The 24678-nt window shown below is 35.1% G+C and overlaps 1 protein-coding gene across 4 annotated transcripts in view; it reads left to right on the top strand.

The window, feature by feature from the left end:
* The window catches only part of DYNC2H1 (dynein cytoplasmic 2 heavy chain 1), a 190083-nt gene extending 166401 nt beyond the window's left edge, over nt 1-23682 (top strand). For all 4 annotated transcript variants that reach the window (XM_076328219.1, XM_076328218.1, XM_076328216.1 and 1 more), the window contains 4 exons: nt 9534-9643; nt 9987-10068; nt 18575-18691; nt 23085-23682. In XM_076328219.1, the coding sequence (XP_076184334.1) occupies nt 9534-9643; nt 9987-10068; nt 18575-18691; nt 23085-23243 (468 nt within the window). In that variant the 3' untranslated portion in view covers nt 23244-23682. The remainder of the gene's footprint in view (nt 1-9533; nt 9644-9986; nt 10069-18574; nt 18692-23084) is intronic.
* The last annotated feature ends 996 nt before the right edge of the window (nt 23683-24678 follow it).

Here is a 24678-nt window from a genome sequence, read left to right as displayed (position 1 = left end):
GAAGGTGATCACTCATACAACAATTTTTATAAGTGTTACATAAAAAAGAAAAAAAAAACAGGTCATTGTCTTTATGCACTTTCTGAGAAATTACCTTATTTTAAAGAAAATTATCTTTTTTTCTAACCTCGGTTTAAATTTAAAAGAACTAGATTTAGTGTTCTTTATTTCTTCTATGGATGCAAGTAGTATTTATATGCTCCATAAGTTACAAGAAACTGTACCATGTATTATATAAGATTTAAAGCTGTAGTTGATATACTTTATTTAATCTAATAAAATAATCAGCATTCATTGATTTTTCTCTTTAAGCTACAAGATACATTTCCACAGTACAGGAAGAAATCTGAAAAGATACAATGATAAGATATTAATAAACTATATGCATTTAAATTGTTAAAATTTAAAGTGTAGATTGCTCAGTTTCTATTAATTTGTTTTTCATCATATCTCTTTATCATGGACAAAGCTGTCTGCAAAAGAGAAAGCAGAGTAAAGTGGATAGTCTTGTCTGGCAAGAGCTCAAGCAAAAAAAAGGTTAATTATAGTACAAGTGGTAGAAAAGGATGTTATTATCATTTGCATATGAAAATGAGTCTCCTTATGTTATGCTGTCAAAGACTTCGTTAATTTTAAATTCCAGCCATTAGTAAATGAGAAGGCTGCAACACATGGTAATACACCAATTTGCAGGTACATTCCATCAATCTGCTTTCCTTTATTCTCAAGAACTCGGTTGGAGTAACTTGCTTTTCTGATTACCACTATATTGACACAAATATTGTGTCTACTAATAATTAGCAATCTATTCAAAATCTTTTATTGTTTATAATTTTGATTTCATAGTCATACGTGCAAACATAGAAATAAATTTCTTAGAGTAATAAGACAGCTTTATAACTAAGTAACTAGATGCGATCATGGTTCTGTTTTGAACTGTAGATGTTTTGGTGCGAACTGGCTTGGTGAAATAGTTTACAAAATATTTCATCTCTTGATTTGAGATTTTAATTGGTCAAGATCAATGGTAAGATGATATAACTGTTCCTCAAATAGCATTTTCAGATATATATTAAAAAGTAAGCCCATTTTCTACTAGAAACACATTGCCATTGTATGCTGCAAGCATCATCCCTAATTAGCAGTCTTTTTGGCATTTCTTTGGGGGAAGGCAGAAATGTAGCTGCATGTTGACCTATCTTTCTCTCTTAGAGAGAATCTATAGATTTCATATAGCTGAATTTGAAATGATAACATAGTTTCATGTTGTACTCCTGTACAAATATAAAAAAGATTTCAATTTTCAGAGCTGTTAAAGTTTCAGAGCTGTCATGTCAAATTTAGTTTGTGAAGGAAAAGCTTCATGAGAGTAATTCTTGACTAAATCCTTGTTTATCTATTGTGTGCACTGTAGTTTTACTCTTGGGAATTCACATTCAAATAAAGCAATCAGTGCAGGATGCAGGTGTGCTCAACAGCTCTGTTGTCATGACTGTTATTTTAAAACTGGAGTAAACACAGAGGCATTCTGGTTTGGGGTCTTGGGGGTTTTTTTTTGGTCTTAGTAGAGTTCTTCTTGGTGTGGTCTTTGTCTCTAAATGTTCAGCAAGGTACATAATTAAGGAAAAAAAACCCAAAACCTTGAGTCAAAGGAGAAGAGTTCTTAAGAGTTATAGGAAGCTTAGATCCCCATTTTAGGCCTGTACGTGATGCTTAAAGGCAGGAAGGGTAAATACTCTCCTGCTCTATAGTATGTTTCCTGGTGTATTCAACTGAATACTATAGATAGCAACTTAATTAGAATGTATGCCCTTAAATGGAGGAGAATGCATGAGAGCACATTTGCAGGCAGTGGTATTTTTATATTGTTAATTCCACATAGTCACTCTGAACTAAGAGAGTTATGATCCAGTGAGGAATCTGTTCTGTACATCTGAGCTTGGGTTTCAATTTCCCATCAGGTTTGTACTCTTGTACAGTGTTGTATATGCTTTTCCTTACACACATACAATATATTTTCTTATATATAATTTCTTACCATTTTCAGTGTAATTTCTAATATTTCATGATCCCATATGATAAATTTAATCAACTGAAGTTATCTACATAACAGGAAAAATGAAGTAAATAATTTAGAACTAGAGCAAATATTGTTCATTATTCAGATATGTAGATTATCAAGCTAGAAAAAAGATTTATTCAGTCATGTGTATTCATGTATTTTATTCTTACCAGACTGAGAAAGTCAAAATTGGTGGTTTGAATATATCAAGAGAAGAATCCATCAAGTAAAAAATACAGTAAGATATTGCTAGAATAATAAAAATGTAATTGTGTTGCTTATTAGCTGCAAATTTGTTAAAAATATGTCTCCCATGATATTATGATACTATAGAAATGCAAAATTCTTAATGAACTTATTAAAGGTCAAAGGGAGTTGTCATTTCTTCGTATTCTGCACTTTTGAGGCCACATCTGAAGCACTTGTCCAGTTTTTGGCTGTTAGTCAAAAAAAACATTGCCCAGGTTGCCCAGAGAGGTTTGTGGAACCTCCACTTTTGGAGATATATAGAACTGGAGTAGACAATGCCCTGAGCAACCTAAACTGTCATTGAATTTGGCCCTACTTTGAGATGCAATTGGATCAGATGACTTTCAGAGGTCCCTTCCAAGCTAAATTCTATAATTTTGTAATTTAGAACTTCTCCACTGTACCTTTTGGGTCAAATCTGCTCTAATGAATATGCACTTGATTTGTACCACTACAGTGTAGTACTTCTCTCTTAAATGTTAAATATTCAGCAGTGATAAATCTAGTTATATGCCCTGAAAATTTCTGATGTTTCATGTATTGCTTAGACACACATAGTGGCACTTACTAAGATCAGCCAAGAGAAAACAGACACACGTTGCAAGAAAGGAAACTCTATTTAGACATTTGGAAGGAAAAAATCATGTTGAGGGTGGTCAGACACTGGAACAGGTGGGCCAGAGAAGGTTGTGGAATCTCTATCATTTGAGATATTTAAAATATCATTGAACAAGCCCCTGAGCAACCTACTCTAGGCTGACCCTTCTTTGAGGGTGGGGAGTTGGACTAGAAGATCTCCAGAGGTCTTCCAACTCTATTTATTCTATGATTCCATGATACGGTAGGATACTTTAAAATTTCATGCAGTAGGTATCAAAATGACATAGCTATTATTGCTGCCAAATGTTTAATTTTATGGATAAATTATTTCTATAACAGAAATAATTTTAAAACTAAAACCATTGTACCTAAAAAAAACAAAAACAAAAATGCATTTAAAAATAAAACAAAAAAGTGTGCTGTTTAACAAAATGTGCAGTATTTTTTCCCTAAATTACTCCATAATGTCTGTTTTGCTGGGTTACTTCCTGAGAACAGGTATGAATGAAGCTTCATGCCATGCTGCTGCTCTTCAGCATTCTCTTAGTCCTCAAGTGTGACAGGACATCTGAAAGACACCTACAGCCTTGATGATGAGCTGTTCTGTTGGTGTTGGCCACAATAAAAAATTTCCCTTTCTGGCTTAAAGAAAGGCTTTATGGGCTTCAAAGAGCTCATATACTGTACTTGAGGTACCTTTGCTCTACATGCCTTGGCTTTACTATGTAGGAACAAAGAACAATCCATACCAGCTTATTACACCAATTAAAAAAAAAAAAAATCTTAATTAATTTCCGTGTCTACACAAAGTTATGCTTTGTTGAACAAACTGTTTGACAGTCTGAGCAGTAATCCCATGTTGCAGTGTTCTGTTCAATGGAGTCTAAGTAGCTTTAGCATGAGCCGGCATAGTGTGCCCCAGGATGCTGTGTCACAGACATGGCCATGCAATCATATAGTTCCTTTGCTTAGGCTGGGGTTGCATCAGCCACTGTTTCCATTCTGTGATCACTTTTTCCTTGTAGAAAAATAGATTTCCTTCTTTGCTTTTTCACTGTGGTATATTTTGGGATATGTACACCACAGAGTTAAACAATTTCTGATTAGATTGCTTTAGTGGGATAAACATTGCATACATATCTGAGAGTTAGGTTAAGCCTTAATAGTTGCTAATAGAGGAGAGTTCTGTGACACAGGCATGGCTGAGAGATTTTCTCTGAATTTTGACAGCCTCAAGAAGGGGTGTTAATACAAAATAAATGACTGGTAAACAGTAAAAAAACAAAAGAAAAAAAAGAGAGAGACTGATGACTGCAGTCCAAGGGGTCATTGTTTCAGAAGAGGAACAAGGACTGTGAGGGAGATGCTTAATGGAAAATCTGTATCTCATGGGATGTTGACCAGAGAAAATGAACCATAGCAAAGTAAGCAGTTCTCTGTTGGCTCTCCTTATTGTAACATAGCCTTCAAGTTGGTACTATAAAACAAATTACTGCGGTGCCTCCCGTCATTACTATACCCCTGTTTAATCACACCAGCACCATCACAATATACATTTCAGCATCCCTACTCCAGAGCTCTGTAAAGGAATTATGTCTGATGTAGTCCTGACTTTGTCCAAGGATTATGGTAGGCAGTCTTGTCTGTTATCTGCAAATGAATATTATGTGCCACTGTTTTCCCTGCCTTGCAACTTCTTACCAGTAGAGGTGGGAAGTAGGATCATCATCTCTTTCAGAAGGAGAGGACACTGAAGTTTCTTTGAATGTTTGTCCCCTTTGCTCTGCACGGTTTGTAGTTTCTGGTTCTACCAAGGAATAGTTCCAGCTCCTATACTTCCTTACCCAGTTATACTCTACGTAACTGCAAATGCAATCTAGCACCTAGTAACAGATGTATTTAGTTGCGGAGAAAGAAAAGACTAGAAGGCATGAAGCATGAGAGTATTGTCTAACTGTATTCTATGTTTAGTGATCATATAGGAAATATCTGAACGTAGATACTTTTGGCATACATCAATCATGAATTTGTCAGTACGATGTTACAGTTCTTATGCAGCATCATAATTCTGGTATCCTTATTAAATGTAGGAAACAGCAATTCATGGAAAGTTAAATTCCTGTTTTGATAAAAATAAATTAATACAGTAACCAGAAGGAGACCACATTCGCTAATGCTTCCCTCAGCTATGCCTTACTGCACATCTGCTTCTGGCATATTGTTAGCTAGCACGTTGATGCTAATGGACTCAGAATTTTTATGCTCTAACACTGTGCTATTGTGTCAGTATTCAGACTTCCTGAACAAACGGGGTTTCTGAGGTATGTCAAACTGAAATAAAGAAATAATAGTATTTTATTTAAAGCACTAAGCAGCAGTTTTGGTCTGCATGCTCTAAAATAAAATAAAATAAATGAAAAAAAACCTATTTTAAAACAAAAATAAGACTCCAGATTAAATTCTTGTGTGATTTACCATTTGAAAGATAGTATGTGCCAACACCTTATCATATACCTGGAATACTGTAGTGTTCACATGTTCATTTAATAAAGGTTAACTGGCTGAAGAATAATAGCTCAAGGATTTCACATACAAAAAAAATTACCACAAGGGAGCAAATTGTTGTATGCCAGTTGCTCCTGAGAAGCTATGCGTTACCCCCTCTGTGCTCAATGCCAGAAAAAATACCTCTATTTAATTTATTTGAAATGTAACACAATTACTCCTGCTGGCGTTTACCACTGAATGCCAACACTTAGGAGCACACCTATGGAACAGCTACTGCACTGTGAGGAAAATAGGACTCTAGCATAACTGCTTGATTGACCTTTGCTTAATCTAATCTCTGGTTAACTGAATACTTACTCCCCTAGCAGTGCTACTCACCACTGTTTGCTCTCAGACTTATCTGAAGTCCTGCATTTTTTATCCCAACTAACTTTGAGTCCCTCTAAAACTAGTGGAGAAACAGAATTGTACTCTATGGTTTCTGGCTATGCATATTCATATAACACTGAATACAATTTTCCATCTAGGCACAGAAATGAAATCACTTCTGTAGTGATTTATATGATTTTCTCTTTCGATAAAAGTTCTCTTCCGGGACCACACCAAAGGAAAAACAGGGTAGAAGTGAATACATTCGGAATGAATTAAAACAGGTGAAGGAAAAGTACTTGATTCATTGTAGAGGAGTTCTATGATCCTAAAGTTGTATAAATGATAATGTGAAAATCTGGCAGCCTCTTTATTCCTTCCACTGTTTAATACGAGGTGCTCAGTTTCCTTTGGGATTATAGAAGATAAGGAAGGCTTCTCTCTGGAAATGGAATAGATGCTTCTTGGACGTTAAGATACATGAAAAAATATTATTTGAACTACCTGAGACCGCACTTAGAGATTTATTTTCATAAAAAAAAAAAAAATCCTTTTATTGTACCAAACAGAACCTCACATTAATTGAAATATCCTGCTAGGAATTGCTTTGCAAGCATTTTGGGTATTGCTGATAAGTTTTGACATTATATTTATAATCATCATATGCTAAATTAATCTATCATGGACAGTTCACACTTAAATTTCTAGTTTCATTGTAATAAGAAGAATTCAGGAAATATTGAAATAATGAAATATTGAAATAAACAGTTACAAAGAAAAGTGTATGACAGATTTTTTATTTTATTTTGTAATATAAATCTTCGCGGGGTTAGGTTATTTGGACTTGTAGACTACATTATTGGTATAATCAAAATTATTGATATAATGTGCATTTATTTTAAAAAATGTTATACACCATTTCTGCTTTCATATGCCTTTTCCCAGATGTTATAGCTGCCATATTTAACCAAAGCTGTGTCATTAATTCATACACTGAAAGCTGCTTTTAGTGAGTTTAGAACTTGACTATTAGCTGTTTTGAAAAAAAAAACAAATCCTGAATTGCAGCAAACATGTTAAAGACCGTATTATGGGAGGTAGGAGTGAGGGGGCAGTTGGCCGGAGCCACAAAGAGACAAGAGGCTAGATTTTACAGCACCTTGGAGCTGATGGTAGTCTCCTCACTGTAATCCAGCTGGCAAGTGACAAATGCATGGATTATTTTGGCCTACCTGGCAGGAAAGATAAAGTTTTCTACTGAGTTGGTGGTGGAAGAAGGCCCTTCAGACTGAAATGTTACATGGCCATCCAAGATCAATAAGAAGTCAAACAACTTTGCATCACTTTGACAAATGAAGTCAGTGTATGCTTTTGTTGGAGTTGGGATAGGAGAGGGAAATGAAGATATTATAGCTAATCTGTTGCAGGATTTTCCTTTTCAAGAAACATCACTTCAGTCTTTCTACAGCTTAGCTTAAACTTCCTTCCCTTGAAGACCTGATCTCTTCCAAGTGTTATGGCAGTGGCAGTGGATGTACTAGTGACAAATGATCCATTTAATAGAGTGTTGTTGTCTTTTGAGACTGTAGCACTTCACTAACATGCTGCCATGTGGTCATATAAGATGAAAAGGAGAATAAGCATGAGGATATTTTTTACACTTGTGTCGTAAAATACATTTTATTATCATTTTTATTGCATTTAAATCTTAAATGTTTTATTAAACAGCTGTGAATGGGCTACATCTTCAGCTTTATGTAGAGCAGTACAAGCAATTACAAACTTTGCTTTTGTGATCTAATGGAAGTTTTTCTTATTGTGTATTTCCTAGTGCTACTTAATTATATGAGCTCAGAATTAATATCACCCATACTGGTCTTTTAATTGGGTGGAATATAAGCATCTATGTTCCTGACAGTGTTTCTCTTCAGCAGTTACATTAAAAGTTTATTTGATGACAGCAATAGAATGATTATATTAAATACAAGCTGAAATGATTGTGTCTACTTTTATTACACAAAAAAATTTACAATATCTGTCCTAACCAGAATGCAGAGTTACTGCTATATGATAAAAGAGATTGTTATATAAAGTCATTAAAAGAATCATGCAGACGAGTCATTAACTGTGTACATTTAGCTAATGAAAATGGAAAGCAAAAATCTCTGAACTGATTCATGATCATTTGGGTTGAGGGCTCATAATAAGTGGTGTGACAGATAAAAAGATCACCAATTAAATGTTTGAACATGGTGAAAACATTATGGAGATGTGTCTGTGATGCACTGACAAAATAAAATAAAATTCACTGAGTGATATTTACTTGTATTTTGGATGATTTTGTCACTTCCAAGTTGCTGCTTTGGAATTATTCGTCTGTCAGCAGTTCAAAGAATACAGCACTTTTTAAATGAGATATGGATGCCTGGCAGGTGCATTGTGTAATGAGAGTGTAGCTTCCAAGATTTTTTATTCAGTGACTAAAGTAATTTCATAATCTTCTAGCAGTTGGTGTTTAGAAAGGAGCGTGGTTTGTTTTTCTCTGTTTAGTGATAATAGCATGTGGAATCTTAGTCTCTGATTATTTTCTGGCTTAGTATTAAACAATCTTTCTGTGCAGAAGCATATGGCTTGTAACTACTATAGAGTAGGTTATACAGTAACTTAATGTTTATGCTACAGTACCATAGTCAGGACTGTGACTATACCGTTTGAAGAAATTGTACCAAAGATGTACAGTATAAACGTTTCAAAACAGGATTTTGAGTGTGGACTGTTGCATAACCACTCAGGTACCTAAATAACTCGTCTGAAGGTAACAAATTCTTTAGTCTGAGATTGTTAGTGTTTTGAGGATCAAACTCGGATGTCGTTACTTAAGACATGGTTTATCAAGATTGCAAGGTGCAATGTGTGTCTCTTTTCTCATGTTGGTACATAATGCATTGTGTTGATGGGAAATTCCAAGCTTGCTGCTCCTAGTGACAGGCTTCATAGCTGCATGTAAGACAGGGTGAAAGAAGTAGGTTGGGGCATGTGTTCTGTAAGGATAATTGAGGCCAGTTATTCCCCCCACCTCTATTAGTTTCATTTATTACCAAATATAACAGAGGCCAGTTTTTATCTTATCATAAATTCTGTGAATTCACGTCTCAAACTAATACACTAAAAATGGCAGCATCAACCTAATACTAAGAGATATTTTCAAAAAAATTATTGGTAAGTACTTATAAAAACCTACTGAAGATTGAAAATCAAGTGTTTCTTGAATTTAATATGCAGTTTACACAAAAGAATTATCTTAAAGCATACTTGAAAGGAATGCAGTTATTTGCCTGAACTTAGTAAAGCAAAGACAGTAATGACAACCATTTTGATGGAAAACATAAACTCTCCTGTTAGTAAAGGTGAAATAGGGTTTCAACAGAATGTTAGAAACTTGATAGAAGTTTCATTGTACAAAGTGAGCTGCACTGTACAAAGAATGAAACAGAAGTTTATATAGAATGGATGAGTCACATTACACATAAACTGCTGGTTTTCTTTATACTTTTAAATGGTGTTAATTTTCTGTTTACCAGTTTGAAATAATTGAAATTAATATTAATCTTTGAGGTTACAGTATATTTACACAAACATTTTTCATTAATCATAATAATTGACAAATGCACATTAACTCGAAATGTTGAAAAATCAGGCAATAATTTTAGGATTCTTTGTTTTCCTTTTCTTTTTCCTCTTTTAGAATTGGGTAGAAAAAGCAGAGAAAGAGAAACTACTGTCAGACACCCTTGACCTTTCAGAGCTATTTCATCCAGACACATTTCTCAATGCCTTACGCCAGGAGAGTGCAAGGTGAGGGAAAAATAATCTACGTATTTATGTGTGCTAATATGCCATTGTTCCCTATGCGTGAAGACGGTTATTTCATTTTCAGGACACAGATCCAACAAATTATTTCAATTGCTGCCATTAGTCATCTCATTTTTATTACTTGCACTGAAGTAGAATAGCTGTGAGTTACTTGCCTAAATGCTGATTTTTTTTTTATTTTAGATGAAATTGAAATTGTATTTTTCTTCAAAGTAAGACTTAGTATGATATGGTACACATTGAAAATACATTGGTTTTGTTTTTGTATTTCATTTCCTGTTGTTACATGTCTCTAAGATTTACTGTATATGTGTTTCCCTTGCAGAGTAATGAGCTGTTCAGTGGACAGCCTTAAATTTACAGCGTCATGGAAAGGGCGAATACAGGAAGGCAAACTCCAAGTTAAGGTATTTTGCTAGGAAGTTTTACTAGAATTTTACGAGGATGTTTTATTAGCATAGTCCAAGCCATCCGTCCATAAACCTTCTGGAAAACTGAGCTATAGACATTGGTGTACCTGAGACACAAAGGCTGGTTAATGGTATACAGCTACAAAAATGGTAGTGCAAAAATTCTGCAGAAATGGGAGACGGAAAGCAGTTATCTTTTTACCCCTCCCTAGTCACAGTGCTTATTTAAAATTTAAAATTTAAAATTTGAACTTATTCTTGCTCCATTCTCTTCAACCTCCTCTTAGATAAAAACTGAAGCTGCAATTCCATTAGTTAATATCTAACTGTTGTCCAGAAAGTAGTTGTCCAGAAAGACTTGTGACATGTAGTAAGAGGAAATACACATGTAAATCTGTAAGTCTAAGGCCACGTGTTAGCATTTGTCGAATCACTGAAAAGAGACTTCTAAGGAAGTAAACAAACCAAAGTAAACTATAATATGACTAGCTTTTGATATGATAAAGACCCAACAATTTTTTAATGGACACTCAAGGCTACAGCCAGCATCCATAAAGTCACTATTGATTGCTTAGACAGCAAAGTAGAGATCAATTTTCAAATGGTTTAGTTTAGCTTCTTAACATTTCAGGTGGCACTGCCACTTTGGCTGAATCCAGATCTCCTTGTAGGGAATTCACAGAGTTTTCTATGCTATGTCTTCCAACAGGTGTGTTGGTCCCATGATAATACTGCACAGCTCAAAGTGCTGTGTTCAGCACAGAGCACGGCACTTAAAACTGCATTCTCACAGAAACACGGGTGAATAATGCAGGGCACTCACCACGCAACTATGTACTGATATGCAGCTAAAGCAGAGAGATTGCTAGAGTAGAAGAGAGAAAGCAAGTGGCAGGGCACCTTCTCTAGTCTGATAATGCAGGCAGACACAAGGCTGTGGGAGATATTAGGGTTCTGCGCTGGCTGCTGACACTACCTAAAATTATTAATACAGAATGTGTAAGAATTCATATTCCTAAAATATTAATAGATTGTAAGGCCAGAAAAGATAACTGTAATCATCCAATCTGACCTTTATACAATACAGTGTTTTAATTTTGTTGAATTAATTCCTGTTTGAACTAGAGAATGTAATTTAGGTAATTATTCAATCTTGGTATTTAAATAAGAGTAATGGTTGCCTACTTCATTTAATGAGAAGCAGATGGGGGTCTAGAACCTGGACATAAATAAACCAAGGGACTTTTAGGGCAATGTGGTTCCCTGGGATAAACCTAGGATATGATAAACATTGGAGCCTGCAAATCACATGTTCTGAGGTTCCAGATTCAGCCAAGACTTCTAAGTCCATAGCAGTGAGCCAAAATTGAGTTTCACATCTCAGACCACTCATTCTAGTAGGCTATCAGCTGCAGATCCTAGAAGTCTGGACTTCTTCAAAACAATCCTACCATCTTTGAAAAATGTCAGAAGTCAATGTCAAATACCTGAACTCTATGCATGAATAATATTATCTAAGTATTTTCATATGCTAAAAAATATTACAATAGCTTACAGTTGCTAGATTGAAATAGCTGCTTGGAAACTAAAGAAGTAAAGGGTAATGAGAGGAAAGAGTTTTATAACAACACTGCAGTTAGGTGTATTGAAGCTTATAATCCTTTGTTATGTGCAAATTTATGTGGTAGATTTTTGGTAATATTAGTTAGAACACACTGTTAGCAGTCACTGTTATATGTAGGTGTGCTGGTTTTGGCTGGGGTAGAGTTGATTTTCTTCGTAGTAGCTAGTATGGAGTTATGTTTTGGATTTGTGATGAAAACAGTGGTGATAACACAGGGATGTTTTAGTTACTGCTGAGCAGTGCTTACACAGTGTCAAGGCCTTTTCTGCTCCTCACCCCACCCCACCAGCGAGTAGGCTGGGGGTGCACAAGGAGTTGGGAGGGGACACAGCTGGGACAGCTGGCCCCAACTGACCAAAGGGATATCCCACACCATATGACGTCATGCTCAGCATATAAAGCTGGGCGAAGAAGAAGGAAGGGGGGACATTCAGAGTGATGGCATTTGTCTACCCAAGTAACCGTTACGCGTGATGGAGCCCTGCTTTCCTGGGGATGGCTGAACACCGGCCTGCCGATGGGAAGTAGGGAATGAATTCCTTGTTTTGCTTTGCTCGTGTGCGTGGCTTTTGCTTTCCCTATTAAACTGTCTTGATCTCAACCCACGAGTTTTCTCCCTTTTACCCTTCCGATTCTCTCCCCCATCCCATTGTGGGGGGAGTGAGCAAGTGGCTGTGTGATGCTTAGTTGTTGGCTGGGGTTAAACCACGACAGTAGGCAAAAAGGTTAACATATATTCTCTATTGCTTTACAAGAATGAGTCTTATGTTCCAAGAGGAATAAAAAATAAAAAGATAATTTTGTTTAAGAGCAAATTATCTGCCACAGGAATAGTAGAAGCAGTTAGGTGAGTGGTTACTTTTAATAAAAGGTAAGAATCCTGTCAAGTTTACTCACTTGATTTGAATATTATCCTTTTCTCAGTAAGAGCAGTATTCAGTGAATCTGTATTAGTAAGTATTCACCAGTATCTTCACTGCTCCTTTGAATCTTTGATGTACAGAAAGGCTTTGGAACCCTTTACCATGCTAAATATTTAGATTCCTTTCCATGAGTCCTTCCTCATGCCCATGGAGAACTGGGGAGAAACTTTCACATTAGTAAAGCTAAATACCTCATGAAATGTAACTAGGGCATAAAAATGTCAGTGATTCAGAAAAACCATCCTCTGAAATGTGTCTTGTTTGATAAGGATCCTCTGGATTGCACATTAAGCTTGGTTCACATGAGCAATATGAATTTTAATACTGGTAAAGTTAATGTTGTATCTGCAGTTTCAAGAATTCAGGCTAACCTTATAGAATGGGGAGCTATTTTGAGTGGGGACTCAAAAAAAAATTCAATCAGCAGAATAGATAAGTCCTTAAACACATGTTGTGGTGAGGTAGGTGGGACCCTGTTTTATCCCACTTGACTTTAGATACCTAAATTGGAAATTGGAGTTTACCAGCCTCATTTTGTCAATGAAGAAAGACATGCACCAGTTCAGATCTTAAATGAGTTAACTTTCAGGAGATACCTGTCTTTCTCCACTGACAGGAGAAAATCTACAATTGCTATGGTCCTGCAATAGTAGTTTTGGTCAATTGCCTGAAGGTAAAAGGTTTTGTTTTTTTTTAAAACCTGTCACATTTTTGAAGTTTAAATAAACAGGTATCATGGAGACATAAAGTTCAGGAAAGAATTATTTAAAGATTTTCCAGATGTTATGCAAAAAATATGTTAAGTTTATACAATGCTGTTATGAAGAACACCAGTTATCTACATGATTAAAGATGATATCATCATTGTATAAAAGCACCAGTGCGGATAAGAAGATCTCTTTCATAGAAAGTGTAATACACAAATGGAAAATCTTACATAGGAGTGAAATAGAAGAAAACAAAGTGTAATCACAACAGGATGTTGTGAAAACAAGGTGGAAAGTGTTAGCAAAAAAATAACATGTCTACTTTTGCTGGCTTAGGCTGCACATGATACAGTTAAATACATACGATCCTCGGTGAACTGGACCACTGCAAGTTTGACATTGTGTATCTCAGCCTTATACTTAACTGTTACTTCCTCATTGGATATCCTTCTGTCTGCAGATAAGGCTACTGAGAATTTTTTCCCATTTAAAAACTCAGTTCATAAGCAAAAGGAGATCTGTTTCCATTTCAGTTGTGTGCAGAATAAGATAACTGAAATAAATGTATAATGTTTCTTGGCATCCTATTGTATATGCATCTATGAATGTAGTTAATAGTATGTATGCATAGACATACTTTTGTGTCTACACAAATACCTTTTTTTGTTCCCTTTGGAAATTTTCTTTCCATTATAATTTATTGTGTTTCAGTTTAGAACCTGCCTGATCATACAGCTCTTTGTCTATAAGATAAACTCAGATATACGCAATCCTGCTGTTTTCCTCCCCTTTGGCAACTTTCAGGTCTTCAGATTATATTATCGAAGTGGCATGAACCTGCATTCATTTCTCTTTGCTAAGCCACTCTCTTCTTACATAAGATAGATCTTCAAACTATCAGAAAGTTTGTGATTAAATAATTGGTAGAATTGGTAAATAGGATTTATTTTTGTCAGAAGATTTGATTTGTTGATACTGCATGTTCCTTCTTCACATGATTCAGACTGCAGGTTTAAAATTGGATCTCTCACATCCCCTACAAGAACCAGATCATGGTATAGGCTATTCTGAGGTTTATCAGTCTCAATTTATGCTAATGGTACTATTTCACTTTGTGTGACTGTTTCCACCGAGAGACTTGATCCTGTACTCACATGGCTGGGGGATTCTGTTTTGGGATGTGGGAGAGTCGTGCTCAAGTCCCTGAATCAATGGATATTTAATTATTCTAATAGAATATCTTTGTTGAAGGATTGGAACAATTAGGAATGCGGATGAACATTGAATTTAAAGCTAAAATTCACACATACTTTGTATAACTGTCTTAGTCACACTGTCAATTAGTGACTGTTTTGAAGACCTGTTCTTTGAGATTCTTTTTCTTGCCTTTAATTTTAGAAGTTTTTGATGGTTTGTTCTGATAAGGAAAAGACGGTGGAAATCTCATTATGATCTGTATGATGAAAATGCTTTTTCAGTCTTCCTGCACATTTGCACGTATGTTGTGGGGTAGGTCTCTCCTAGTAGGATGTGATGAATATTTGATTTAGAATCAATCTGTATAAAATTACACTTTCTTTAATATCACTTCAGATTGCTATAACGAAAGGTACTGAAAATGTATGGCTATTGCAATATAATCACATATTGATATGCAAATACATCTCTTCTATTTGCTTTGTGCACTGATTGTGCTGTTGTACCAAAGCAGGTAGTCAGTCATTCCTTTTGGCATTCCATTTTCTGTTATTGTAGAAAAGAGCGAAAGAAAGGAAGAAACATGGTAAGAGACTTTTTGGGTAGTAAGTGCTATGAGCTTGGGTAGAGCTTAATGTAAATAGTGAAAAACAAAAATTTATTGCAAGACTATAATATTCAAATACATAATATCAGCATTAATATCAAAACTATGCTTTTAGCGATTGACAGAAATACTATTATAAAGCATCCTGAGAGGTCTTTTTTTACAGTATACCTCCATCCTGAAATATCAAGAAATTAATGATGGAGGCCTGTAGAGGTAATGAAGTGAAAATATGACTTCCTGAAGTCTGATGTAGTTTGTATCATTTCGTGGGAAATTATGGCATTAGATAGTAAGGAAAAATTAATTGCAGAGAATTTGAAATTTTGGAAACAGAGGTGCTTTGGACCATGGTATCAGCACACTTTCTACAAATGTACTTTAAAGAAACAATCTGCAATGTGTAACAATAGCTTTTTTGAAACTAAACTAGTACCAATAGTTGCAAAATGCCAAGTACTTTGCAAGAATTAAAATTTTCAAAATTGTGGTCAATTCCAGCCATTACTCTGAGCTGAGTTGCAAAAATACTATGCATGCTAATTATAGATACTGTGAAATCCATGTCCTTCATAGTAGTTGTAATTTCTTTACACTGTTTATCATAAAAATGAGAACACAGCTATGGGAGTACTCAGCCAAACAGTATCTGAAAGGACATTGTTCTGGTGTTTTATTTTATTCAGTGTCTTTTAATATTGAAACAAAATCAAAATTTTGGTCTTCATCTTCAAAGGAGTTTCTATGATTGGTTGAAGTTTTCCAGGAGATCAAATGATGTTATTTTACATAACTATAATGTAAAAGGAACTGCCAATATCAAAAGAAGAAATGTGTGTGCAGCAGAAAGAGATTTTTCAATAGGTGACCCACTTCTATAGAAACTTCTTTTAGAGATGTTCAGGATGGCCAGACCTTTGAACACCCTAACAATAAATTTTAAAACCTTTTCATCAGACCAGTCTTCCCTCAATAACTTTGCCAAACTCACATTTGTATCAGACTAACCTCCATAACAAAATTCCCTGCAGAATGCAGGAAGGGCAGAAAGAAGAACATATGAGATGAATCTTTCTAATATTTGTGTGATAGGGATAAATAAGAGCTTTGAAAGCATTCAATCAGAAGTGTAGTGAGATAAAGTGTAATCTAGGACCTGTGCGTATAGTAAAGTGAGGCCTTAAGTATCAATGTTAACAACAGAGAGCAGTAGGAAGGAGTCTGTGGGAAAGCCTCAGTATAATCATTAGTAAGACTTTGTTCCTTTTGTGCCTTCTATGATATTTTTCTTCATATTCTTTGTTCTTGCAAGGCAGAAGAAGTGGCACTGGAATGTATATAGGCTATCATTAAAGACTATTGACACCCAAACTTCTTTTTTACTAGATAAAGGCAGCTTTTTCCAAAATCTCTCTGCGTGGAGAGATTTTGAGTTTGAGAAGAAACAATACAAAATATCAAATGTTAACACCATACCTTAAAAGCAACAGACCTGAAAATCTTAGGGAAGATTCAAAGGAAAGATCACAATGAACTTGGCAGGAGAAGGGAGAGGAGTGTCACACTTTCATAATGAAGAAAAGACCTTAAGCTTTTGACAAGAGGTTGAAGGAGAAAAAAAGTTTTTGCAGTTCCAAATACAAAGTCTGAAAAATTTAATTCATTTCACTGAGGCCTTGTTATAATAATTTGTGGAAATTAAAGTTAGAGAAAAAGTCATACTGCTCTGAGCTTTCCATTTGGGGTTGTTTTGGTTCAGGTTATCCACAGTTTTGGAGGCTTTACTGTGAGTCCTAGTCTGTATGGAGCACAGATTGCTTCAAAGAATGTTGCCACTTCTCCGGTCACTGTCTGTCCAAGGTGAAACACAGCTTTTTTCTATAGCTTTTTAAAATGCGATCTTTTATAACCTTTTTTTCATGATAGAATATGTATATATGCATCTTGCACATTGTAAGAAAGAGTCTTCAGCTCAGAGTTAGAACAGAAATATGACTTTAAAGAAGCAAATTTTTGAAGACTGCAATGCCTGTATATAATCAAAAGAATAATTAGTTATTAAAAATGCAAAACGTAATCTTAGCTAGCATAGAGTTAGTAGAGTATTAACAAAAAAAACCCAACACTTGGGAGCAAAGCATTGCTTTTCAAGCATGACAGTAACCCCCATTGTGTTACTATTAATTGCAACTTTTCTTGTCAAATAAATATTTTTAGAATACTGTAATTACCTAAGCAAATTATTTCCGTTACATCTTCTATGATACTGATCTTCATTGTAACATCATACTTAACCACTTTTTAAAATTTAGTACACTTTTTAAAATTTCTTGCAAGAGAAAATGTATTAGAAAATGATACTTTTCTCCATTTTGGCTCTGTGGTCACTCATCCAGTTTCCAACAGCATTGTATTTCCTACTTCCAGCACCGCGTTATGAACCTTGTGTTTGGTGAAAGCCTGCCTCAGTATTATGTATTTAATTCAGGCCTTTAGTATGATAATATAACAGACATGATTTTCAGATTGTAGCTTCTGTTAGACATCTGCTCCAGCTTAAGATTTATCCTTTTGAAAAGCTGCATGAAAGTTATTACTGAGTTAAGTTTTATTATTGCTAAAATTGAAGTTCTCACTTCAGCAGGCCAAACTATTATTATTATTTATACTGGCAAACTATTATTATTTGTACTGGGAAAATAAAATGATCAACAGATATTGAACATTTTATTTGGAAGATATCCAGAATAGATATCATTGTCATTAATTTTTGCAGGACTTCAGTGAAGAAAAAAAAAAGAATGTTTAGTTCAGAGGCTGAAATTTAATTTACTAATTAAAAGAAAGCACTTAAAATGTTACATATAAAGCATTGCATAGTTACTTATGGGAGCATATGGGATTCTTATTTAATTTTTCCAAACAGTATTTTATCTAAGAAATCTTGAGTTATATTAAATAAAATTTTCTCTCATATTATTTCAATATATTTTGTTTGCCTCTGCAGAAGCTGTGTAATTGTGCTTTCCATTCTTTGAAAGCTGTGCTTAGACTTCCAAGCAGGAAGTCATGCTTATTTCAGTGATTGTTCTTCTCTTCTTCTTGACATTGTAATGATTGTGTACTTGGCTGTTGCTATCGTATTTCCATTAATCTAATGCCAGGCAACTGCAGTTTCATAAATGATGACATTTACAGGTATTTTTCTCTAAAATTTCAAAGAATGTGAATCCAAATCAGAGGAAGTTCATGACGGAGTGTGGTCCAGATCTTGCTTTTAAATCATGTTTCCTATTTTCACACAGAACATTACAATAATTAGTTTCCTGTTATTGAAAAAGTTGGTCACAGTAAAAAGGATCATCATTTATTAAAGCACAGCGTAATCATTACTGACATTTCAAGTCTGTTACATATGTTTGAATATTTTATATTTCCATGGCAGATCAGTGGCTTACAACTGGAAGGCTGCAGTTTTGATGGAAGTCGACTTTCAGAAAATCTTCATGATTCTCCCAGTGTGTCATCTGTTCTCCCTTGTTACATGGCCTGGATTCCACAGGTACTAAATTATTAAAATCCCTAAACTTTCAAGACCCATAATTTGCTTTTTTCTGTGTAGTAGCTTTTCAGTATCATGTTACTGACCTGTTTTCCCCATCATTTCAAAATAAAAATCCCTTTCTTTAATAGGAAAAGCAGTTACTTCTTTTATATAAAACAAGAACTTATCATTTTGTCAATATTTTTTAGCTTCTTTTGCTTAGATTAAGACAATGCTTTATTTCAGTCATATCTTTGTTTCCTTGTCTTTTAAAAAACATTAACATGTTTTCAAAAGTGTATTTAGTAAATGTATACATGAGTTTGGGAGTTCTTTCCTAGAATATATTTTCTTCGCGTTTTAAACATTAAATTAAAATGCAATAGCAATAAAAAGATAGAGAACATGATGTGATTTGTAAGCAAAGAAAGCCTTTCCCCTGCTTACACTAATTTAAAAAAATGCCAATGCTTGCAGAACTATGTAAGATGAAAGTGAGGTAGTCCAAACAGTAAAAATTGTTACTGCTTCTGCTCTCCAATTATAATAGCAATCTCTGATAAATAAAGCAAAAAGTTACACAGAACTTATTCAAGGATGTGTAGGAATAACAAATTCATATACTTACAGTCTTATATACTTACAGTCTTATAACTAAAAGAAAGCTTATTGTAGAATTAATCTCATCTAAATTTAGCTGTCTAAAAGTTAATTGCCCGGTATGACTCAGTTGCCTTAGCTCCTACTTTGGTCTCAGTAAAAGATAGGCATCTCAGGAAGTCCGTCCCATCATAAGGTAACTGGGATAAATCTCTGTCTAGTTGTGACTCTAGAGACAGCCTAGACCGCTAACTCGGGGACAGACGGGTGAGAAGAATCCCACATGCAGATCTAAAAGAAAATATATTAAGACTTTTACACCAAAAATCAAGTGTAAATGTAGAAAGTGAGAAATAGGGGTGGATGCAGCTTTTCCCACTTCTTTATCACAATAAATAAAATTAGCAGGATATAAAAAATGAAGAATAATGTCAACTTTTATCCTGTTCTGTAGACATTAACTCATCAAGCAAATGAATTTATTAACTGGAGGAGTTTGTTACTTGCAACCTAGAGAACTCTGCAGAGTTCTCTCTTCCTAGAGAAGAACCTTCCTAGAGAAGGCCAGGTTTGGTTAGAAGAATGTTAAAGAAAAAAGTTCACTGGACCCAAGTAGTTGAAATTTCAGTTAGAATTGAGTTTATTAATTATCATAAATTATGGCAATGGTGAGATTTGTGGTATATTGTGATAGATATTATGCAAGGAGCTCCATTGCTAACACACTACTCTATCCCAACTTTTTTTTTTTTTCTCATTGTTATTTCCAGCACTGGAAGTATAGCATTATATTATAGTACAGCATTAGGAGTATAATGGTCAAGATTTAGACTTCGAACACAGATTCTTAAGTGTTTTTCTGAATAGCAGTCTATATTCTTTAAACCTCAAAGATAAGACCCAGAAGTTACATGTGACATCAGCAGAGAGCTTTATCTATAAAACATAGAAGTGAGATAGTTCAATAATCAGTGAATTAAACTTCTTCCAGTGAACTTCATATTTGAAATAAATAGCAACTGAAGTCTTTGTGCTGGAAAAAAATATAATTCTTTTAAAACACAGGCCAAAACTTGTCAACTGCCCAGATTTTAAATATAAAGTATTTCTAAGGAGAGCATTTCTGAATTGCTCTGCCCTTAAGTTGTTTTGCTATGGGCTTCACTGTAAAAATTGACCACAATCAAACACTGTGCTCAGAAACCAAGGCAGAATTGGGACATTATGTACTTCCCCTTATCTCATTATGCTCTCACTAGGAGAATAGTGCGTGAAGTAGAACATATTATCTTAGGATCCTTAGGTTTTGAATTTGTTTTCTTTTCCCCATAAATGCCTCTTATGAAATCTAGTGAGCAAAAATCTATATATTTATAAGTCAATGCTTTGAGGTCATTTTCAATCAAACTAAAATAAAGTGAACTCTCTGGAAAAAAAAAAAAAGAAGCCTACAGGATTTCTCTGAGAGAACCCCCTCTAAATGCTGCAATGCTCAAAATGGAGTATTTTGAGCTACTAACGTGATGCTTATTCTCATTAAACTGTGAAGGTCCTTTCCAGTTTTAATTCACTGATAGCTCCCAAGCTGTGAAGGGTGTCACTAAGGGGGATGGAACTGTGTGTGAGGCAGTCTAGACAAAGAGAGTTTTTGGACTGTGCGTAAGCCAAGGACATAAGATTTGTGGTTCAGAAAGACTTTCACAGAATGGTTTTAACCCTCAAATAATGTGATTCCTTAAAATATCAGTGGGATTGAGAAAGGCACGAGAACAGCTGTTTTGATCCAAAAAGGTGTAAAAAGAGGTCTTTGAAGGCAAACTGGCCAATTTTTGGCCTCCCAGCTTTGGCAAAACTAAAATTCTCTGATTAACATTTTACTCTCAGACTGGCCAGCATTTTGTCTTCTTCAGTAGTGTTAACCAAGGGATAAATGTGGTAAGTATAAGCCTTCTGAGAACAGCTGAGTTCTTTTGACAGACTTCTGATTATTAAGTTATTCCATACAACTCTTACAGTGCACACACCTTCTGTAGGGATTTAAACACTGATGTTCAAAAGACATGCGAAGTTGATTTTCAAAAGGAACAACAAAATTCTTCAGAAATGGCTTACACTTGACATGCAAGGCAAAGTCCTAGAAACAGTTATTGTTTGCATGTTTCCTTTTTCCTGTTTTTAGTTATTTTCTAATATTGGAGCTTCACTAACTCACATTTGGTGTGATTTGCATTAAAAAGGCCCTCATTTTTGTTTCAAATTCCTTTCTGACAAGTGTGCTGCTTTGTTGTTTGATTCTTGAAAATCTTCTGATATTTTCCAGTTGACAGGAAGGGAGATTTTGAGTGTGACGGAAAACATGCTTAATATATATCAGTTGAATCAAACCCTGAATTATTTACACTAAATAAATACATCATGGGTTGAAACCCAAATTACATGCTGTAGGAAGTCTAGACTGAGTCTATAGTCATGCACAGGGACAATGCCCTGTGCAAAGCCCTAGGAGGAAAGTACGTCCGAGGCGCACACGGTTTGTTGTACAGAAAGCAGAGAGGAGCTGTTACTGTTCTCAGAGTAGAGCATTGCTTGCTCATCAGGATACAGACTGAGAGGTAAAGCCATGGCTCCAACCAAGGTCCTTCCCTAAGTAGTGTTTACAATATAATTGTAATCTTTGTAATAGTAGTACTGCTAATGCTGTGCAGTAGGAAAGTACATGTATAGGAGAATACAAATTATAAATTAATTCAGCCGGAAGTTCAAAGCACTCCATTCAAATCTGAGTGCTTAAAGTTAACTTGATAATACCCTATTTAGGCACTTAACGGAAATAGCCTGTTTTCCAGAAGTGCCAAAGAACCCCAGCTGCGACTGTGATCAGTATTAGTATGAAAGACATTTAAAAAAAAAAAAAAAATCAAAAAGTCATCAAACCTGCTTTTTTTTTTACTAATAATGTAACTTTTTACATATGCTTGCATGTCTTGAAGGGAATTTAGGCTTTTTGTTTGTTTGTTTTAAGTCCTGGTCTAACTAAATTGTGGTTAATACTTCTGGGTTCCTCTTAATATCCTGCATTAAGCGGGAGCCCTGTGAGGCTCTAATGTAAGGTATAGTAGCTCTCTCTGTATCAGAGAACAGTTTTTCTATTTGGATTCACTGATGTTAGAAATCATTATTTAAATCCAAAAAGTAGCCTGGAAAGCGTGGGGTAAGATTTTTTTGGGTGCAGTTCCTGAAGTAGCCCACTTGCAAGTGTTTCAGATGCGGATCACAACTGGGGCTGCATTACAGGAGGAGCAGCAGGGTTATGCTGCAGGGGGTGGAGGAGGTGAGGCAGCAGGGCTTGCCCAGAGCACTGGCTGCTCCAGGACTCCAGCCTGCCTGGGTTAGCAGCTCCCTGCGGTACAGCGCTGGCGCTCCCAAGGGGCCTTCTCCCCTCTGGGAACTGTTCAATGCTTCCCTTGCAGAAGCTTTTGACAAGTAATTTTTGGGGTTTTTAACGAATGAAGATGTTGCTATGTAGTTCATGGGATCACCCCTATTACATACTTTCTTGTGTTTTCAGTTTAACAAACTGGAGAGAAAAAGTAGAGGCTTAGTTATGGAGTAGTCTGGCGAATTTTCTGAAGTCTCTGCTTTGTTAGTAATCCTTCTCCTTTGTAGCCTTGACCAAGAGTTGCTTGTCCAAGGCTGCAGTGTCTAAACTGTATCTTAGGATCCAGCTTTAGATACCATATCATTGGAGATTATTCCTTTCTCATGTTTTTTTGTCTGCTTAAGTGATAACTAAGTGCTTGTTTGTTGACAGGATGCATATGGTCCATATTCTCCAGAGGAATGCATATCTTTACCAGTCTACACTAGCATGGAGAGAGACCGTGTGGTGACAAATATCGATGTACCTTGTGGAGGAAACCAAGACCAGTGGATTCAATGTGGTGCTGCTTTATTTTTAAAAAATCAGTAATCTGAAACTGCATTAAATTAACTCTTGAAGTTAAAAATCATTTAAATATTTCAGTTGTTTCTTATTAGAAGAAAACTTTAGATTCATTGCTTATTCATTTTTAAAGCAACGGTTTATAAATTCCCCTGTTTGTTTTTTAAGATATATAAAATTAATTCTAGTTGAATAGAACTTCATTGTATCTTTGTGGGATATTGTAAAAGTTAACATGGCACTATTCAGCAAACTGTTAATTTGTGCTGTTTCTCTAGGTTGTAATGTGCTGTATTTCTTTCTCAGTTGCTGAAATCTCTTATGTTTTGTGCATAAATATTGAATATAAATTCAAAGTCAGCCTTTTTTCCTTATCTTTTTTGAACTGTTATTCTTATGCCTCTTTATTTAATAAAATAAAATGATAACATTTACCTGTTGTAATTGAAATTGAATGTTTTACTTGAATATAAAAATCAGGATAAATGTTTCAGTCTCTTTTAATGATGTTTGACTTGTAATCATATTTCTTTGTATTGGTAGTAAATAATAGGAGCTTCATGAACTTCATGTGGAGTTACAGATTCAGTTAGACTACCATCATGGATGTTATCTAGAAGTTACTGAAAAAGCATTTTATGAAACTATACTAAATTCCAGGAGGAATGTGCACATAAATGCCCAAGATAGACAAACAATTCCTTAGACAAACAAAGAGGTTTTCACCCAGTTGGTAAGTGATTGACAGACGGATATAATAATGCTTTTGGTCTGTGATGTGAGAGACCCCTGGAGTCGTGTTCTTAGTGCGGGATACTCAAGTTTGATTTCACTGATTCATGTTGGGATGCTGCCATAGCTTTGGTGTGCAGTTAGACAAAATCCCAAAAGAAGCAGGAAACCCAAAATCCAGTAGGAAACATCATTACTGAAGAATGATGAAGTCTCAACATAAGAATTGAAAGTGTCCAATTTTTAACTGCAATTGCAGTCTCACCTCATGAAGAGATTTTTAAAAGCCAGAAGCATAAAACCACTTTCTCGGTTTGCTTAGAAAACAAAACAGATGTCTTAGCTCTGATATCTCTGATAGATTTTATATTTATTTTAAAGTAGTATTTAAATTAAGACTATATTTCACTTGCTTGATAAATTTCATTGGTGGTTTGAGGGAGGGAGAAGGAAAACAGAAAAGATTGGCCATATCTTCAGGTTAGCTTCCTGAAAACAGTCTTTTTCTCTGGTCTGCTCTATTGTTCATCCCTTAAACTTGGTCTTTTGTCTTCTGTTTGGAAAGTTTCCCATTTTAATTCTTCTTCTACTAAAAAGATGTCCTAAAATAATTTGATACAAGTGCACATACATTTTAAAAATTGAATCCTATCTAAAAGCAGATTAGATTTACTTGATACTTTTCAGATAATTGTCTCTTCTTCCTTTGTACATTTGACTCTGATTCACT

Source organism: Aptenodytes patagonicus, chromosome 1, assembly GCF_965638725.1.
Source record: "Aptenodytes patagonicus chromosome 1, bAptPat1.pri.cur, whole genome shotgun sequence".
NCBI classification, from domain to species: domain Eukaryota; kingdom Metazoa; phylum Chordata; class Aves; order Sphenisciformes; family Spheniscidae; genus Aptenodytes; species Aptenodytes patagonicus.
Note: the sequence above shows the minus strand (reverse complement) of the source record. Positions and strands in the feature narration are given on the sequence as shown.